General features: G+C 42.6%; 1 protein-coding gene across 1 annotated transcript; it reads left to right on the top strand.

Moving 5' to 3' along the window:
* The first annotated feature begins 12050 nt into the window (after positions 1-12050).
* Positions 12051-13413, top strand: LOC117073772 (putative zinc finger protein 66). Its single transcript, XM_033195122.1, is given in 1 exon segment — positions 12051-13413. A coding segment is annotated over 1 exon segment (972 nt). The 5' UTR covers positions 12051-12203; the 3' UTR covers positions 13176-13413.
* Positions 13414-16006: the final 2593 nt, after the last annotated feature.

The raw sequence follows: 16006 nt of genomic DNA on the forward strand, positions 1-16006 counted from the left end.
GACTATCAAGTCTATTCCCTTCTTCCTTTCTTTTCCTAAGACTGCTTATTATAGTTATTCTGATTACACTCTAGATGGCAATCTAGATGTGTTGGTGGATAATAATTTTGTTTTCTAGGTTTCCACATGCAGCCCTAGTGAACCTAATGTGGAGGTCAGAACATCACCCGGAGACACTGTACTTTGAAGTGGGTGCAGAAATTGGATGGGGGTTGGGATTTTATCCCTTGGTGAGGGATGAGGGAGTCAATGTGTGAGAGAAGGGTGCAGATGGCTATTTGATGGTCAAATGGCAGGCACAGATTGCTAATTGCTCACTAATATTTATTTTCTCTTTTTCCTTGAACATATATGTCTCTCTAGTCATTTGACATTACCTATTTCTTTTTTGCAATGAGTTAGGTATGCCCAGGTGGCTAGATTTTACCATTAGAAGGGAATTTGAAGTGCTGAGTACCATTGCTGGTCCTGGGCTTTAAGACATTGGGTACTTCTCCTTTACATTCTCTCTAGTGTTTCTTCTTCCAGTTTGACGGAACACAGACACCGTAGTGACCTAAATTCAACCATGCCGATAACCGCAGTCACCTAGGAATGGTTAGAAACATGAAAGAGCCACTCCCTGCTCAAGATTCACTCTCTATGCAGTCCCTAGATGCTCCGTCCCTGGAGGCATTATGAATTCCACCAACAGCTCCCTTGCCTTCGGGCTTCTAGTTCAGAGGGTGGAATAAGTTAAGTCAGGATATTTATTCCCTCCATGCCCTCTGTGCTGAGCTGTCACAGGTTGACTTCATCCTTCTACCAATGGCCACAGCATCTACTGGGAGAGTCTCCACTTTGGCTACCCTCTTCTTGTGCCAGTATCTGCTTCCACTACCTTATTCCTTCAAACCTAGAGATGGAAAGAGCTCCTGGCCTTCCCCTCCCCGCACCTCTTCTATCCCATTGCTAGCACTGGAGTATTGTATTGTATCTTGTTAATTTCCCTTAGTTTTCCCATCCTTATGTCAATAGTCCCCTTAAAGAACTTCCCTCAATAGCCCTTTTGAGTGTACCTTCTTTTTCCTGAAGGATCTGATGAGTGGGGTCTCTGAATGACCCCCTCAAGAGAAACTCCCCTACTAATAACTCTCACAAGAACTGTTAGATGAGAGAGAAATAAACATCCATGTTTTTTAAGCCACTATATTTTTGTTCTATGTGTTATAGTAATTTCATCTTACCCTAATTAATAGAGTATGATATTTTTTTCTAAAAGTTTGTCCATTTCATTAAATTTTCAAATTTGTTGGCATAAAATGATTCATTGACTCCTCTTTCCCTCTCTAATGTTTATAGCATCTGTATGTTTTTTCATTTCTAAAATTGGATATTTGAGCCATTATTTTTCTTGATTGTCTCATCACATGGGCATTAGTTTTTATCAATCTTTTTAAAGAATGAACTTTTAAGGTTTGTTGAATCACTCCATTATATATTCATTTTCTATTTCATTAATTGTACTAGTTATCATAGCAAATTACTTTGGAACTTAGCAGCTAAAAATGATCAGAAATGTTTATCATAACACATTCTTTCTGGGAGCAAGGTGGAAATGGTAACCTTGGCAGTCACACATCATCATTTCTAGAGTATCCTATTGGTTACACAGGTCAGCCCTATTTGATGTTGGAAGGGGATATGAAAGGGCATGAATACCAGGAAGTGAGGATGTCGGGGTTCATGTTGGGGTTCCGGTATTGGGGTTAGAGTAGGTAGTTAGGCAGACATGTGCAGGGAAGGAGGGCCTCCCCCTCCCACTGCCCACCACCAGGAATGTCAGGTGACCATCAGGTGATGGTCAGGTGGTTATCAAACTGTCTCACTAAAATAATAACTGGATGCAGCTGGCACCAGATAAAGCCAGTCTCCCAATAGATAGAAACTACCTGAAGCTGGTGATCAGCAGCTTCCTGATAAGATCTCAGGATCTTGGCTTTGGTGAATGGATCCAAGCATGCGCACTAAGAGGTAAAATGGCACAGTTTAACTGCTATATAACTGCCACTAGGAACACTCAATTGGTAAGGGAAAAACACCTCAATGAGCATATGAACAACTTCAGTAAACACACTGCACATGCGGCCCCTCCCAAGTGCTGGCAGGCCACTGTGCATGTGGACAGCCTACCCCAAGGGAAGAATCAGGGGAGAAGAAATGCAAACCCCAGAATTACACCAATGTACAAAACCCCCAAGTCAAAAGTCAGATGAGGCACTTGGATCTCTTAAGTCACCCACTTGATCCTCTTCCAAGTGTACCTTACTTCCTTTCATTCCTGCTCTAAAACTTAAACTCTCACTCCCACTTAAAAACTTAGGTCTCGTCTCTCACTCTGCCTTATACACGTAAGATGAATTCTTTCCTTTGAGGAGGCAAGAATTGAGCTGTTGTAGAGCTGTACAGATTCACCAGTGCAAAAATACTTTGCTACCGTGAATTGGATACATTCCCTACTGATAAGATACCTCTCTATGCCTTGCCTTCTTATGCTGGAGGCATACATGGTTTCCTTCTCCCCTTTCACTCTCCTGCTTATTAATCAACCTCCAGAATGGTTCCTCTCAGTCACAGTGGCTCTGGTCCCCATAGCTGATCTCTCAGCTGGCCCTGATGGTGGCTCACAGGGGTGAATAAAACCTTGGAGACTGCACCAAGTCGACTTGAGACACTAACAGTTCTCTTCGATAGGAGGCTCATGAGATGGGTAGGGCTAAAGCCTAAGACTGTGCAATATCTGGGGTTTCCTCTGTTTTTCCTACTAAAATTGGCTCTTTCCCTAAAACCAACACCATCTATTCTCTATTCTGTTTTCTCTCTGTGAATTCTGAAATGGTCTTGCATACCCACCAGGGGGCGGGGCAAGTCTGCCTCCCCCCACCCTCCCCGGTTTCACTTTCCATGCCACAAGACTTCCTTCTCTGCCTTAAACACACACTCCCGACTTGTTATTTATATGCATGAAGCTCTTGCTGTGTTTGTACAGCAGCAAAGAGATGGGCTTCCTTGTGGATGTCTGTTGGCTCATTTCTGGGACAGACACCAGAACCCTGACTCTGCCAACTCCTTATGACTTACCATATGCATTTTGTTTATGTTGTGCTCCAGGGCCAAGTTTTTTGGTGTCTTTTGATGCTGTTTATCCACTGCGTAGAATCTTACTCTGTGGCTTTTAAAGGACTCCACCTACTCCCCCACCCTTTTTTTTTTTTTTTTTTTTTGAGTAAGCAACACTTTGGGAGGAAGGAAAATTCTACCTTTGCCATTTGCAAACCCTTATTCCAAGTCCCAAGTCCTCTGGAGTTTCCTCCTTAATGTCAAGAGGGCAAAAAAAAATGCTGTCCTTTTGAATCCAAGGGCTGCTACTTTTGCAAGCACATGAAGGTTTTCCATGGGAATTCTTCCTTCTTCCCATTTTCTCCTGTAGCAGAGGGATTATCTTGTCTGTTGAAGCATTTGTTCTTCATGTTACCCTGGGAGAATAAGGAACCCCAAATACAAATTTTTCCCCATTCTTCCAATCACTTCCAGACTCTTCTCAATAGGTATAAGGACCTTCAAGGCCATATTTGAAGGGAGGGAAGTCCAACCCCTTGCAGCAGTTGGCTGAAAACCAGTCTTCTCATCTGCTTAAAACACATCATTCTCAGCAAACTAACACAGGGACAGAAAACACTGCATGTTCTCACTCATAAGTGAGAGTTGAATAATGAGAACACATGGACACAGGGAAGGGAACATCACACACTGGGGCCTGTTAGGTGGTGGGGGGCTAGGGGAGGGGTAGCATTAGGAAAAATAACTAATGTAGATGGTGGGTTGTTGGGTGCAGCAAACCACCATGACACGTGTATACCTATGTAACAAACCTGCATGTTCTGCACATGTACCCCAGAACTTAAAGCATAATTTTTAAAAAAACCAATACCTTCTTTGAAAGCCTGAAGAATAATTTCAATGTTTTTACATTTAATTTGCCTTTTTCATTAAAGTTTATTCAAATTTTATGCCCCCCAAAATAGGAATATCAGAAAAGAAATAATCATTTTGTTGCTAGAATGCTCCAAGTGAGAGTCACCATAAGGTCATGGAGACAGACATAGGCCAGTCCAAGGCTGCAGGCCCAACAGATAAAAGTACTCATAGGACAGAGATGAAGGCTGGTCCCAGGCTATAGGCACAGATTACCATTAGAACAGAGATGAAGGAAAGCAAGGTTAGGGGTTTCCAGTAAGACCAGTTCATTCTGGACTCCAAGGATTAAGAAGGGGCCCCCTGTTTACTCCAGTATCTCCTCTGTTCTCAAGTGGGCAATCATGATGAGATGGGACCAAGGTTAGGGGTACTTGGTGAGACTGGTTTATTCTGGAACCCTAAGGATGAATTGGGGGATGCCCTGTTTAGGAAAGGATAATAAAGAAATAACAGGGAATGCCTTCTGTTTTCTTTTTCTCTCCTCTGTTCTCTCTTCACAGATGGGTCATTGCATCTCCATATGACAGGACATACCCCTAGATGCATCCTCAAGAACTGGGAAAAGTTTGACCCCCAAACCCTAAAAAAGAAGAGGCTAACATTTTTCTGTAATACAGCCTGGGTTGAATACAAGCTCAGGGACCAGGAATTTTGGCCAGAAAATGGGATTATAAATTTTAATATGATCTATTCACTGGATTTGTTTTGTTGGCAGCAGGGAAACTGGGCAAAAATCCCCTATGTCAGGCCTTCATAGTCCTAAGAAACAACCCTGACTTTTGTCAGCCTTGTAAAATGGATCCAGCAATGGTAGCAGCCAGTCAGGCAGCCCCCTCTGGTTGGTTTGGGAGACCATTATTGTGTTTATCCAGGGCGCAAGCCCCGGAGGAACCAAGGGCGAGCTTAGCTCAAACTCCACTGCTCCTTCTACCCTATTATATCCAAGTTTCCCAGCCCAGACCATTCCCTTCCCTAACCAGGACCATCCTCTGGACACCACCCCCCTAAGTTATGCCCCTTCAAGAGGTTAACAGCCCCAGTGGAGCCACTAGAGTCCAAACTCCATTCACTATGCAAGACCTGAGCCAAATCAAAATGGAACTAGGGAAGTTTATGGAAGACCCTGACAAATACATGAAAGGGTTCCACAAGGCAGGCTTAACATTTAAACTCACCTGGAGGGACCTCTCAGTCATACTAGGGCAAACTCTAAGGGAGAACGTGACTCCATTAAGGAAGTGGCCCAATAATTTGCAAATGCAATGCATATGACTGACCCTGGTGGCTACTCTGGGGGTGGGGGCACAACAGTTTCTCAGGTGGACCTCATTTGGGATTACAATACCCAGTGGGGCATGTGGACAAGAAGCCACATATTCCTCTATCTGGTAGAAGGAATGAAAGCTAGCAGAACAAAGCCTGTGAACTACAATGAATCGGCCTTAATAGATCAAGGCCTTCTTGAAACCTCCACTGCTTTCCTCGGGAGGCTACAAGAGGCCCTAATGAGATATACTAACCTAGACCCAGAGACACCAGAAGGGCAACTGGTCCTAAAGGACCATTTCCTAACTCAGGCAGCCCCAGATGATTTGGAAGAAACTCCAGAAACTAGCACTGTGTCCCAACACCCCTATGCCTGACACTCTCAAAACAGCTTCCTCAGTCTTTTACAACCAGGACCAGGAGAAGAGGAAAGGGTTCAGGAAAAGGAGAGGTGAAAGGAAAAGAGGCAGCTCCAACTATTGGCTGCTCTATGGGTCCATTAGCCCCCTCCAGGTTGCCCTCAGACAACTATCCCAGGTAACTGCCATTGGTGCAGGAAGCCAGACCACTGGAAGGTAAACAGCCCCAATGGAACAGATGGGAAAAAGCCCCGCATGGCTTGCCCCTCTGCTACAAGCCCAGCCACTGGATCTGATACTTCCCTGAGGGCCAAAGGGCCTCTGGGACAGAATCCCAACCCCTGATGACCTTGAGCTGAAGGGGTCCTATGCTCTGGCCAGCTTCTGGATTGAACATCACTATTGAGGGGATGAAGCTAAGGGCTGCTTCAGATGTGGCAGGTAGGACTGTAAGATTTCTTTTGGACATAGGAACTGCCTGCTTAGTGTTCACCTCTTTTTCTGGGCAATTATCCTCAAATCCTTCCAGGCAATGGGGGTAAATGGGGTGCCTATAATATAGAGGTTTGCTCTTTCTTGGTGCCGTCTGTGGGAATAAATAGTATTTTCTCATTCATTTTCAGTGATGTCAGAACGTCCTATGCTCCTTTTGGGTAGAGATATTTTGTTTAGACTAGGGGTTCAGTTAAACTTTCCTCCAGGGCCAACACCCCCTTTCCCAAATGCAATCTTATTCCTCAAGAAAACCACACACAAGGATGAACTGCCCACAGACCTTCCAATTAATCCAGAGGTCTGGGCCCCAGGAATAACAGGAAAGGCCGTAATGGCCACGCCTATAGTAATTCAGCTCAAGGATCCTTCTAGTTATCCTTGCAGAGGACAGTTTCCTCTTCAGTTGGAGGCCAAAGAGGGACTTCGGTCCCTGATTTAAAAATTTCTAAAACATGGACTAATATGCTGTAACTCACCCTATAACACCCCTATCTTAACTGTTAAAAAGACTAATGGAGAATATAGGTTAGTCCAGAACCTGTGAGTCATAAATGAGGCAGTAGTCTGAATACACCCAATGGTCCCCAACCCTTATGTAATTCTAGAAGTATCTCCAGATGCTCAGTGGTTTTCAGTTTTAGACTTCAAAAATGTCTTCTGTATCCCCCTAGACCCATCCTCCCAATTTATATTTGGAGTGGGAGAATGAAAAAGGAAGAAGTTTACAGCTCACCTGGACAGTGCTTCCACAAGGTTTCAGAGATAGTCCCCATTTGTTTGGGCAAGCCTTGGCTAGATATTTGCAAGACCTAAGTCTTGATGTGGGAGAGCATCTCCTATAGTACGTGGATGACCTGTTAATCTGCTCCCCAACAAGAGAGTTAAGAATCCAACATCTAAATTTCCTTGCAGACAGAAGGTACAACGTGTCCAAGGCCAAGACTCAGCTGCTAAGATAAGCAGTCCAATACCTGGGGATAATTCTGACCCCCAAAGAACACAAGCTTTCTGCAGAATAGATATAGGCCATCCTTAGAATACTTACCCCAACCACCCAAAAGCAATTTTGAGCTTTTCTGGGGATCACAAGATATTGCAGACTTTGGACACTGGAATGTGGTGGAATTATTAAATCCTCATATCAGGCTTTAAAAGAAGGGACTAATAGGGACTCAATCTCTGGGAAAAGAATCAGGAGCAAGCCTTTAGGCAGCTAAAAACTGCCCTCTCAAAAGCCCTAGCCCTTGAACTACCCATACTAACCAAACCATTTCAGTTTTTCATCACTGAAAAGGCAAGGTATAGCACTAGGAGTTCTAACTCAAACTTTAGGCCAAACATGTTGTAGGTTACTTTTCAAAGAACCTAGACCCAACAGCACAACAGTGGCCACATTGCCTCAAGGTAGTGGGTGCAGCAGCCCTTCTCCTCAAGGGGGCCTTCAATATCACAATGGGACAATCAATCTGGCTCCTAATGTCCCACCAAATAGACCCTTTATTTGATCTAAAAGGACCATAATGACTCACTGACAACACATTGCTAAAGTACCAAGTCTTGTTGTTGGAAAACCCACAGGTAACAGTTGAGCAGTGTTCCACCCTTAACCTAGCCCCCTTACTGCCACTACCAGGAGATGACAACTCAACATATTCATGCTGTGAGATTCTTAACAAAATCTGTGCCACCTGGGAAGATTTAAAAGATCAGCCCATAGATAATCCAGACAAAATATTGTTTTCAGATGGCAGTAGCTCTGTCAGGGATGGAACTAGATATGCAGGGTATGCTATAGAGGCCCATCACCAAGTTGTAGAGGCCAAAGCTCTGTCCCCAGGGACCTCAGTGCAACTAGCTGAATTCATCACACTAACCAGAGCCCTAAAACTAGGGGAAAGAAAAAGAATAACCATCTACACAGATTCCAAACATGCCATCTTGGTGTTTCATGCCCATATGGCTATCTGGAAGGAAAGAGGGTACCTAACAGCTCAGGATGCTCCTATTAAGTATGGGCCTCAAATCTTAGAGATACTGGAGGCCGTTCATTTGCCTCAGGAAGTAGCAGTAGTGCATTGTGAAGGATACCACAGGGGCTCCTATGAAACTACACAGGGAAATAGGTTAGCTGACAAAAACGCCGAAGATGCAGCCATGTCAAATGATACCTTTATGGGAGACTTGTAACCCTCTCTCCCCAGTGAACTTCCCTTTCTCCAATACACTAAGGAAGAAATAGACTGGGCCACCCAACATGGATATAAAGAAGAAACCAACAGATGGTACAGATTGGAAGAATTTTTCTATCTACCTCCCAATGGAAAGCCTCCCAGTGAAATCTTTCCATTGGGAGGTAGATAGAGAAATTGAAAGAGAGATGAAGAAATTGGCAGGTTGATGGAGAAAAGTGTGGGGAATCTTGGTTGATGGCAGAATTGGTTGTGGGTGTAATGTTTGGTAAGTTTATTGGTTACGGTCTACAGTGAGAGTCACACTGCAAACTGTACTGAGAAGAGCCCTACATCTATTCCATTTTCTTCTCAGCCATAAAGCAAATAGGGGCTATTCCCATTAAAGTGATATTAGAAAAGATGGGTCCAAAAATGGAACCTCCCAATAGAAAGTCATCAAGAGTTTTTATAACTTCTGCCACCTTGCAAAGGACAGTCTAGGGCAAATTTGTAAATAAGCGTTCAGAGAGAAGGGACTAAACAAAACTATTCAACAGGTTTGTCAAGTCTATACCCTGCGTACCATAAATAATTCCCACAGAGGGAAGCCCCCTCCATTAATAAGTCCAATCCAGAGGAGAGGTACACACCCTGGGGAGGACTGGCAAATGGACTTCACTCATCTCCCTGCAGGCTTCAGCTATAAGTACCTCTTGGTCTGTGTAAATACTTTCACAAAATGGGTAGAAGCCTGCCGCACAGGGACTGAGAAGGCACAGGAGGTAGCTAAATTCCTCCTAAAGGAACACATTCCCTGGTTTGAGATACCTAGGTCATTGCAAAGTGACAATGGTTCATTCTTTATTTCCCAAGTAACTCAACAGGTTAGTAGGGCCCTTAGTAGGCATAAAGTGGTAACTTCACTTTGCCTGGCAATTGCAATCTTCAGGAAAAGTGGAAGGAACTAAACAAACCCTCAAACACATCCTCAATAAACTCTGTCAGAAAACAGCACAGCCACGGGTGGACCTCTTACTGTTAGCCCTCCTTCAGAACCATATTGTCCCTCAGACTCCCTTGCAATTAAGCCCCTTTGAGGCCTTATATGGTAGGCCTTCCTATATTTGGACTTATTACTAGATGAAAAAACTGCCAAAATCACCCACCATGTCTCTTCTTTAGCAGGCTTCCAACAGGCTTTCCAGCAATTTTGGCTACAAAGAAACCCAAAATCAGAAGGGGAAAAAATACCAGCCTCTGTATCCTCCAGGCTCACTAGTTCTCATTAAAGCTTGGAGGGATGAAGCTCTGAATTCCCAACTAACTCCAGTGTGAAGGGGCCTCTTCACCCCCAGAGCCATTAAAGTACCAGAGATTGTCAGTTGGATACATCACACCTTAGTGAAGCCATGGAAAGGCCCCGAAACACCAGATTGGGAAGCAATGTCAGCTCCAGAACACACTTGCGAGGCACTGGAAAATCTGTAATTCCTCTTTAAGTGAAAGATAAGTAATGACCCTCATCGTTCTTTCTCCTCAGAGTAAGATGATCTTAACATTAGAAATCTTACTCACAATTGCTCTGATTATTATCACTATTTTAACCCTAACTTGTACACCACTAGGCATTCCAGTGGCAGCTTTCTTTGTGACCAGTTTCTCTCTTCACAGTTGCCTTAGGTTGCCATGGGCACGCTCCTGCTGGTTCTCAATCTCACCCCTTTACTAGCAGCACACTACCATCCTGATTTCCCATTATTGGAGAAACCTCAGTAATTGCTCCAAAGCACAGGATCCCCTTACTCCACCAATTGCTGGTTATGTACCAGCTCTTCTACTAAAACACCAGGAAGAGCTTATCCAGCCTTACCAAGAGATTGGACAAGTATAGAGGGAGAACTGCATATTTTCTATCAATGGGAGGCTAATGGGAGATGTTCGGGCCTGCAAATAACCTTCTTGCAAAAGTAAAGCAAGATTTCCCTGGTATCTGCAGGGAACCTCCCAATTTTTGATCCATCTTTTCTAATATCACTTTAATGGGACTAGCCCCTATTTGCGTTATGGCCAAGAAAAATGAAATGGATATTGGGACTCTTCCCAGTACAGTTTGTTACTCTTACCGTAAATCCTAAGCAACAAACTTACCAAACATATATCCACAACTAATTCTACCATCACACAAAATTTCACAAACCTTCAAATATTAACTTTCCTCTGGGAACTTTGCTAGATAAATCCACCCAGTTTTGCCAGGGACACCCAAGCTCCTTCAGTAGTCAAAATTTCTCGTTCCGGCCTGCTGATACAACCAATGCCTACAAATTACCAACCTCAGCTCTACAGAAGAATGGGTTCTATTGGACCAAACTCAAAATTCTCTTTCTTAGGAAAATAAAACCAAGGGAACTAAACAGAACCAAAGCCCATGCACATAAGTCTTAGCAGGCATGACGATAGCCACCAACTGCCTGCGTGTGTTGGCAGCCTTGGCATGTCTTGGAGCTGTCCTCACCCTTTGTTTCATTTTTACATCTCTACTTATCTTAAAACCCAAGGAGCCTTCTATATTTGTGGCCAGTCAGTTCACCAGTGCCTCCCCACTAACTGGACTGGAACTTGTACCATAGGCTATGTATCTCTAGACATCTTCATCGTACCTGACAATCTCTCTCTTCCGGCGCCAATCTACAGGCATTCCATCTTTCCCAGGATGAGGAGGGCTATCCAATTAATTCTCCTTCTCACAGGACTTGGTTTTATAGCCAGTATGGGAACCAGAATTGCTAGAATCACAAAAGCCTCCTTGACCCATAGCCAGCCCTCAAGGGAAATAGCCAAGAACATTGATGCCATGGCTAAAACTTTAACAACTGTGCAAGAGCAAATTGAGTCTTTAGCAGTTATAGTCCTCCAAAATGATCAGGAATTAGATAAGTTAATAGCAGCACAGAGAGGAATTTGTTTAGCCTTAGATGAAAGATGTTGCTTATGGGTAAATCAGTCAGGAAAAGTACAAGATCAGACAACTCCTAAATGGAGCCTCCTGTTTACTGGAACAAGCCTCTCCGGGTTGGTTAGATTTGGAAGGAACCTGGAAATGGTTCTCCTGAGTTATTTGCCTTTTAGGCCCACTTGTTAGTCTCCCAGTTTTGCTCCATTTGGGGCCATGTCTTCTAAATCTAGCAACCTGATTTGTCTCCTCACACCTTCAGGCCATCAGGCTCCAGATGATCCTCAGTGAGAGATACCATCCTCTCAATATTCAAGAGTCACACTTCTGTCTCCACTGCTCTGTGTCCTCAGCTCCTAGAGGCCCAGTCTCTGTGGCCCTGTTACCTTCATGTATTGGAAGATCCACAATTAAGATGCCAGGACTCCCCAGAAGCCAAAAATGAGTCTCACTCTGTTGCCCAGGCTGGAGTGTAGTGGTGTGATGTTGGCTCACTGCAACTGCTGTCTCCTGGGTTCAAGCGATTCTCCTGTTTTAGCCTCCTGAGTAGCTGGGATTACAAGTGTGCACCACCACACATGGGTCAGAAAACCTGGGAAAAACACAGGCTCTTCCACTTACTGGATATTTTGGCAAAATATCCTCCTTCTTTGGCCAAAAACGTTGACATTATTGATAAGCTTGTTAGAAATTCAAAAAATTAGACTTTATTCCAGATCTTCTGGGAAAAAACCCTGTGTAACAAGGGGCCATTGTAATTCAGAGACGTGGCCATTGTGGCCATAGAATAGTCTCTGGAGGAGTGGCATTGCCTGGACACTGCACAGCGGAATTTATATAGGGATGTGATGTTAGAGAACTACAGAAACCTGGTCTTCCTTGATATTTTTGTCTTAAAGCCAGACCTCATCACCTGTCTGGAGCAAGGAAAAAAACCTGACTATGAAGAGACATGAGATGGTAGCCAACCCCTCAGTTTTGTGTTCTCATTTTACCCAAGATCTTTAGCCAGAGCAGAGTATAAAAGATTCTTTCCAAAAACTGATACTGAGAAGATATAAAAAATGTGGACATGACAACTTACAGTTAAAAAAAGGCTGTGAAAGTGTAGATGTGTGTAAGGTGCACAAAAGAGGCTATAATGGACTTAACCAATGTTTGACAACTACCCAGAGCAAAATATTTCAATGTGATAAATATGTGAAAGTCTTTCATCAATTTTCAAATTCAAACAGACATAAGATAAGACATACTGGAAAAAAACTTGTCAAATGTATAGAATGTGGCAAAGTTTTCAACCAGTCCTCAAACCTTACTACACATAAGAAAACTCATACCGGAGAGAAGCCCTACAAATGTGAAGAATGTGGCAAAGCCTTCGAATGGTCCTCACATCTTACTACACATAAGATGATTCATACTGGAGAGAAACCCTACAAATGTGAAGACTGTGGTAAAGCCTTTAACTGCTCCTCTAACCCTGCTACACATAAGAAAATTCATACTGAAGAGAAACCCTACAAATGTGAAGGATGTGGCAGGGCCTTTAAGCACTTCTCTTCCCTTACTACACATAAGATAATTCATACTGGAGAGAAACCCTACAAATGTGAAGGCTGTGGCAAAGCCTTTAACTGCTCCTCTAACCTTATTACACATAAGAAAATTCATACTGCAGAGAAACCCTACAAATGTGAAGAATGTGGCAAAGCCTTCAACTGGTCCTCACATCTTACTACACATAAGAGAATTCATACTGGAGAGAAACCCTACAAATGTGAAGAAAGTGGCAAAATCTTCAGTCGGTCCTCTATGCTTATTACACATAGAATAATTCATACTGGAGAGAAACCATACAAGTGGGAAGGATGTGGCAAAGCTTTTAACCAGTCCCACAACTTTTTCTTCACATAAGAAAATTCACACTGGAGGGAAACTATACAAGTGCGATAAATGTGGCAAAGCCTTTATTTCCTCCTCAAACCTTAATAGACAAAATTCATATGGGAGAGAAACCCTACAAATGGGAAAATGTGCAAAGCCTTTAAGCACTCCTCTACCCTTACGAGACATAAGATAATTCATACTGGAGAGAGACCCTATGAGTTTGATGAATGTGGGAAAGCCTTTAACCAGCTATCAACTTTTACTAAATATGAGAATGTATATTATATGGAACATAAACCCTACAAATATAAAGAACATAATAAAGCTTTTAGGAAGTTCTCAACCCTTATTATACATAATTCATACTGGACAGAAATCCTACAAGTGTGAAGGATGTGGCAAAGCCTATAACAGGTTTTCAATTCTTTTTTTTTTGTTTTGTTTTGTTTTGTTTTTGAGATTAAGTTTCACTCTTGTCACCCAAGCTGGAGTACAATGCCACGATCTTAGCTCACTGCAAACTCTGCCTCCTAGGTTCAAGCCATTCTCTTCCCTCAGCTTCCCTAGTAGCTGAGATTACAACTGCCTACCACCATGCACAGCTAATTTTTTTATTTTTAGTAGAGACACGTGATTTTGCCATGTTTGCCAGGCTGGCCTTGAACTCCTGACCTCAGGTGATCCACCTGCTTTGACCTCCTATAGTGCTGGGATTATAGGCGTGAGCCACGATGCCCAGCCACAAGTTCTCAATTCTTAAGAGACTTGGTGATAATTCATGCTGAAGAGGAACTCTACAAACCTAAGAAATGTGACTGACAGTGTTTTTACCAATACCTCCAACTTCTCTATACATAAAAATAATTATACTAGTGTGAAACCCTAGAGATATATAAAATGTGACAAAGCCTTTATATGGTTGCCACACTTGATTGTAGGTAAGATAATTCATACTGGCAAAACTCCTACAAGTGTGAAAAATGTGGCAAAACTTTTCATCAGTTCTTATACCTTATTTCACAGGAAAGCTAATATCCTTGAGAAAAATTGTACAATTATAAAGAATATGGAAACCCATTAATTCCTACTCACATTTTACTCGACATAAAAAGATTCCTTTTAACAAAAGCATTAAAAGTGCAATTACAGTCAAGAAATCTTTCAGAAAGTATAAGCCTTTAAAGTGAAGAAGAGTATTGGGAAGACAACTATTACAAATATAAAGGGGGTTATAGTACATTTGCTTGTATCACAGATCCTATTGCATACATTTTGTACTAGAGGAAAATCCTGTAGCAGTTGCTCAAGCTTTGTTCAACATCAGGGAATTTATATTGGAGATGAGTCCTGCAAATGTAATAAGTTTAGAAACACTGATTTTTTTTCCAGAAACTACAGCCTAGAAAACACCAGAGAGTTTATACTAAAATATAATTTTGCAAATGTGGTAAATATAAAAAAAAATTCAAAATAGAATGTATTTAAATATCAGAGAATTTACAGAATAACTAAGGCACTGACACTTCAGACATTACACTAAATCAGAGTGTTGAGTATAAAAACGAATCCACAACTACAGTTTTTAGATAAATGATTTGCATGTAACTTTAAAAGGAGTGGATTTTTGGAAGCATTGTAATTACATTGAAAGTATACTTGTTTCCTTGAACAAAATTTTTTTTAAAACTGAAAAAAAAAAAAAAAAGAGTCACACTTCTACAACACTTCTACAGAGGACCACTAGACTGTCCATCAGTGAGACACGAAAGAAGCAAAATCCTGCCCCTGTCTCCCTTGGACCTTGCTGGATACCACTTTCAACAACCCACAAAGCCACCCTGCCCTAACAGCAAGAGGCCAAGACCCACAGAACAATCATCACTATCCTTCTGTCAGCAGGAAGCAGTTACGAAGACTGACCTTTCTTTGTCCATTTTCCCAAAGAACTGGGTTGGGAATGTTAGAGTAGGTAGTTTGGCAGACACGAACAGGGCAAAAGAGGCACCCATCCCGCCGCTGCTTCCATGAATCTCAGGCGACCATCAGATGATCAGGTTATGGCTAGGTGGTTGTTAAGATGTCTCACTAAAATAGTAATTGGTGGCAGCTGATGCCAGGGACAGGCGGGCTCCCAGTAGATCAAAAACACCTGAAACATGATCAGCAGCTTCCCAATAAGGTCTCAGGAGTTGGGTGAGTGGGCCTGAGCATGCACACTAAGAGGCAAAATGGTGGAGTTTAACTGGTATACGACCTTCCTCTAGGAATGCTCAACTGGTAAGGGAAAAATGCCTCAAGTGAGCACACACAAAACTTCAGTAAACACATTGCATATGCAGCCCCTCCCAAGTGCTGGCAGGCCACTGCACACGTGGAGATCCCACCTTAAGGAAAAATCAAGGAAGGAGAGCTGCAAACCTCAGAACCATGCCAATGTATAAAAACCCCAAATGAAGGATTGGATGAGGCACTTGGGTCTCTTAAATTGCCCGCTTGACTCTCTTCCAAGTATACTTTCTTTCCTTTCACTCCTGCTCTAAAACTGCTTAAAATAAACTCTCATTCCTGTTCAAAAACTTGCCTTGGTCTCTCACTCTACCTTATACCCCTTAGGTAAATTATTTCCTTTGAGGAGGCAAGAATCAACTTGCTGCAGACCCATATGGATCCACCACTGCTAACAATCCTAGAGCTAACTACCATGTTGGTTTTTGCTCTGATGTTTACAATTTCCCTTCTTGAACTTACTTTGATCTTACTTTGCTGTTTTTTTCTATCAACAAAAGGATGATATTACCTCTTTAATATCAGTCTTTCTTCTTTTCTAATATATTCATTTAAGAGTATAAATTTTACTT

The sequence above is a fragment of the Trachypithecus francoisi genome, unplaced genomic scaffold (assembly GCF_009764315.1).
Source record: "Trachypithecus francoisi isolate TF-2019V2 unplaced genomic scaffold, Tfra_2.0 Lachesis_group4, whole genome shotgun sequence".
Taxonomy (NCBI): domain Eukaryota; kingdom Metazoa; phylum Chordata; class Mammalia; order Primates; family Cercopithecidae; genus Trachypithecus; species Trachypithecus francoisi.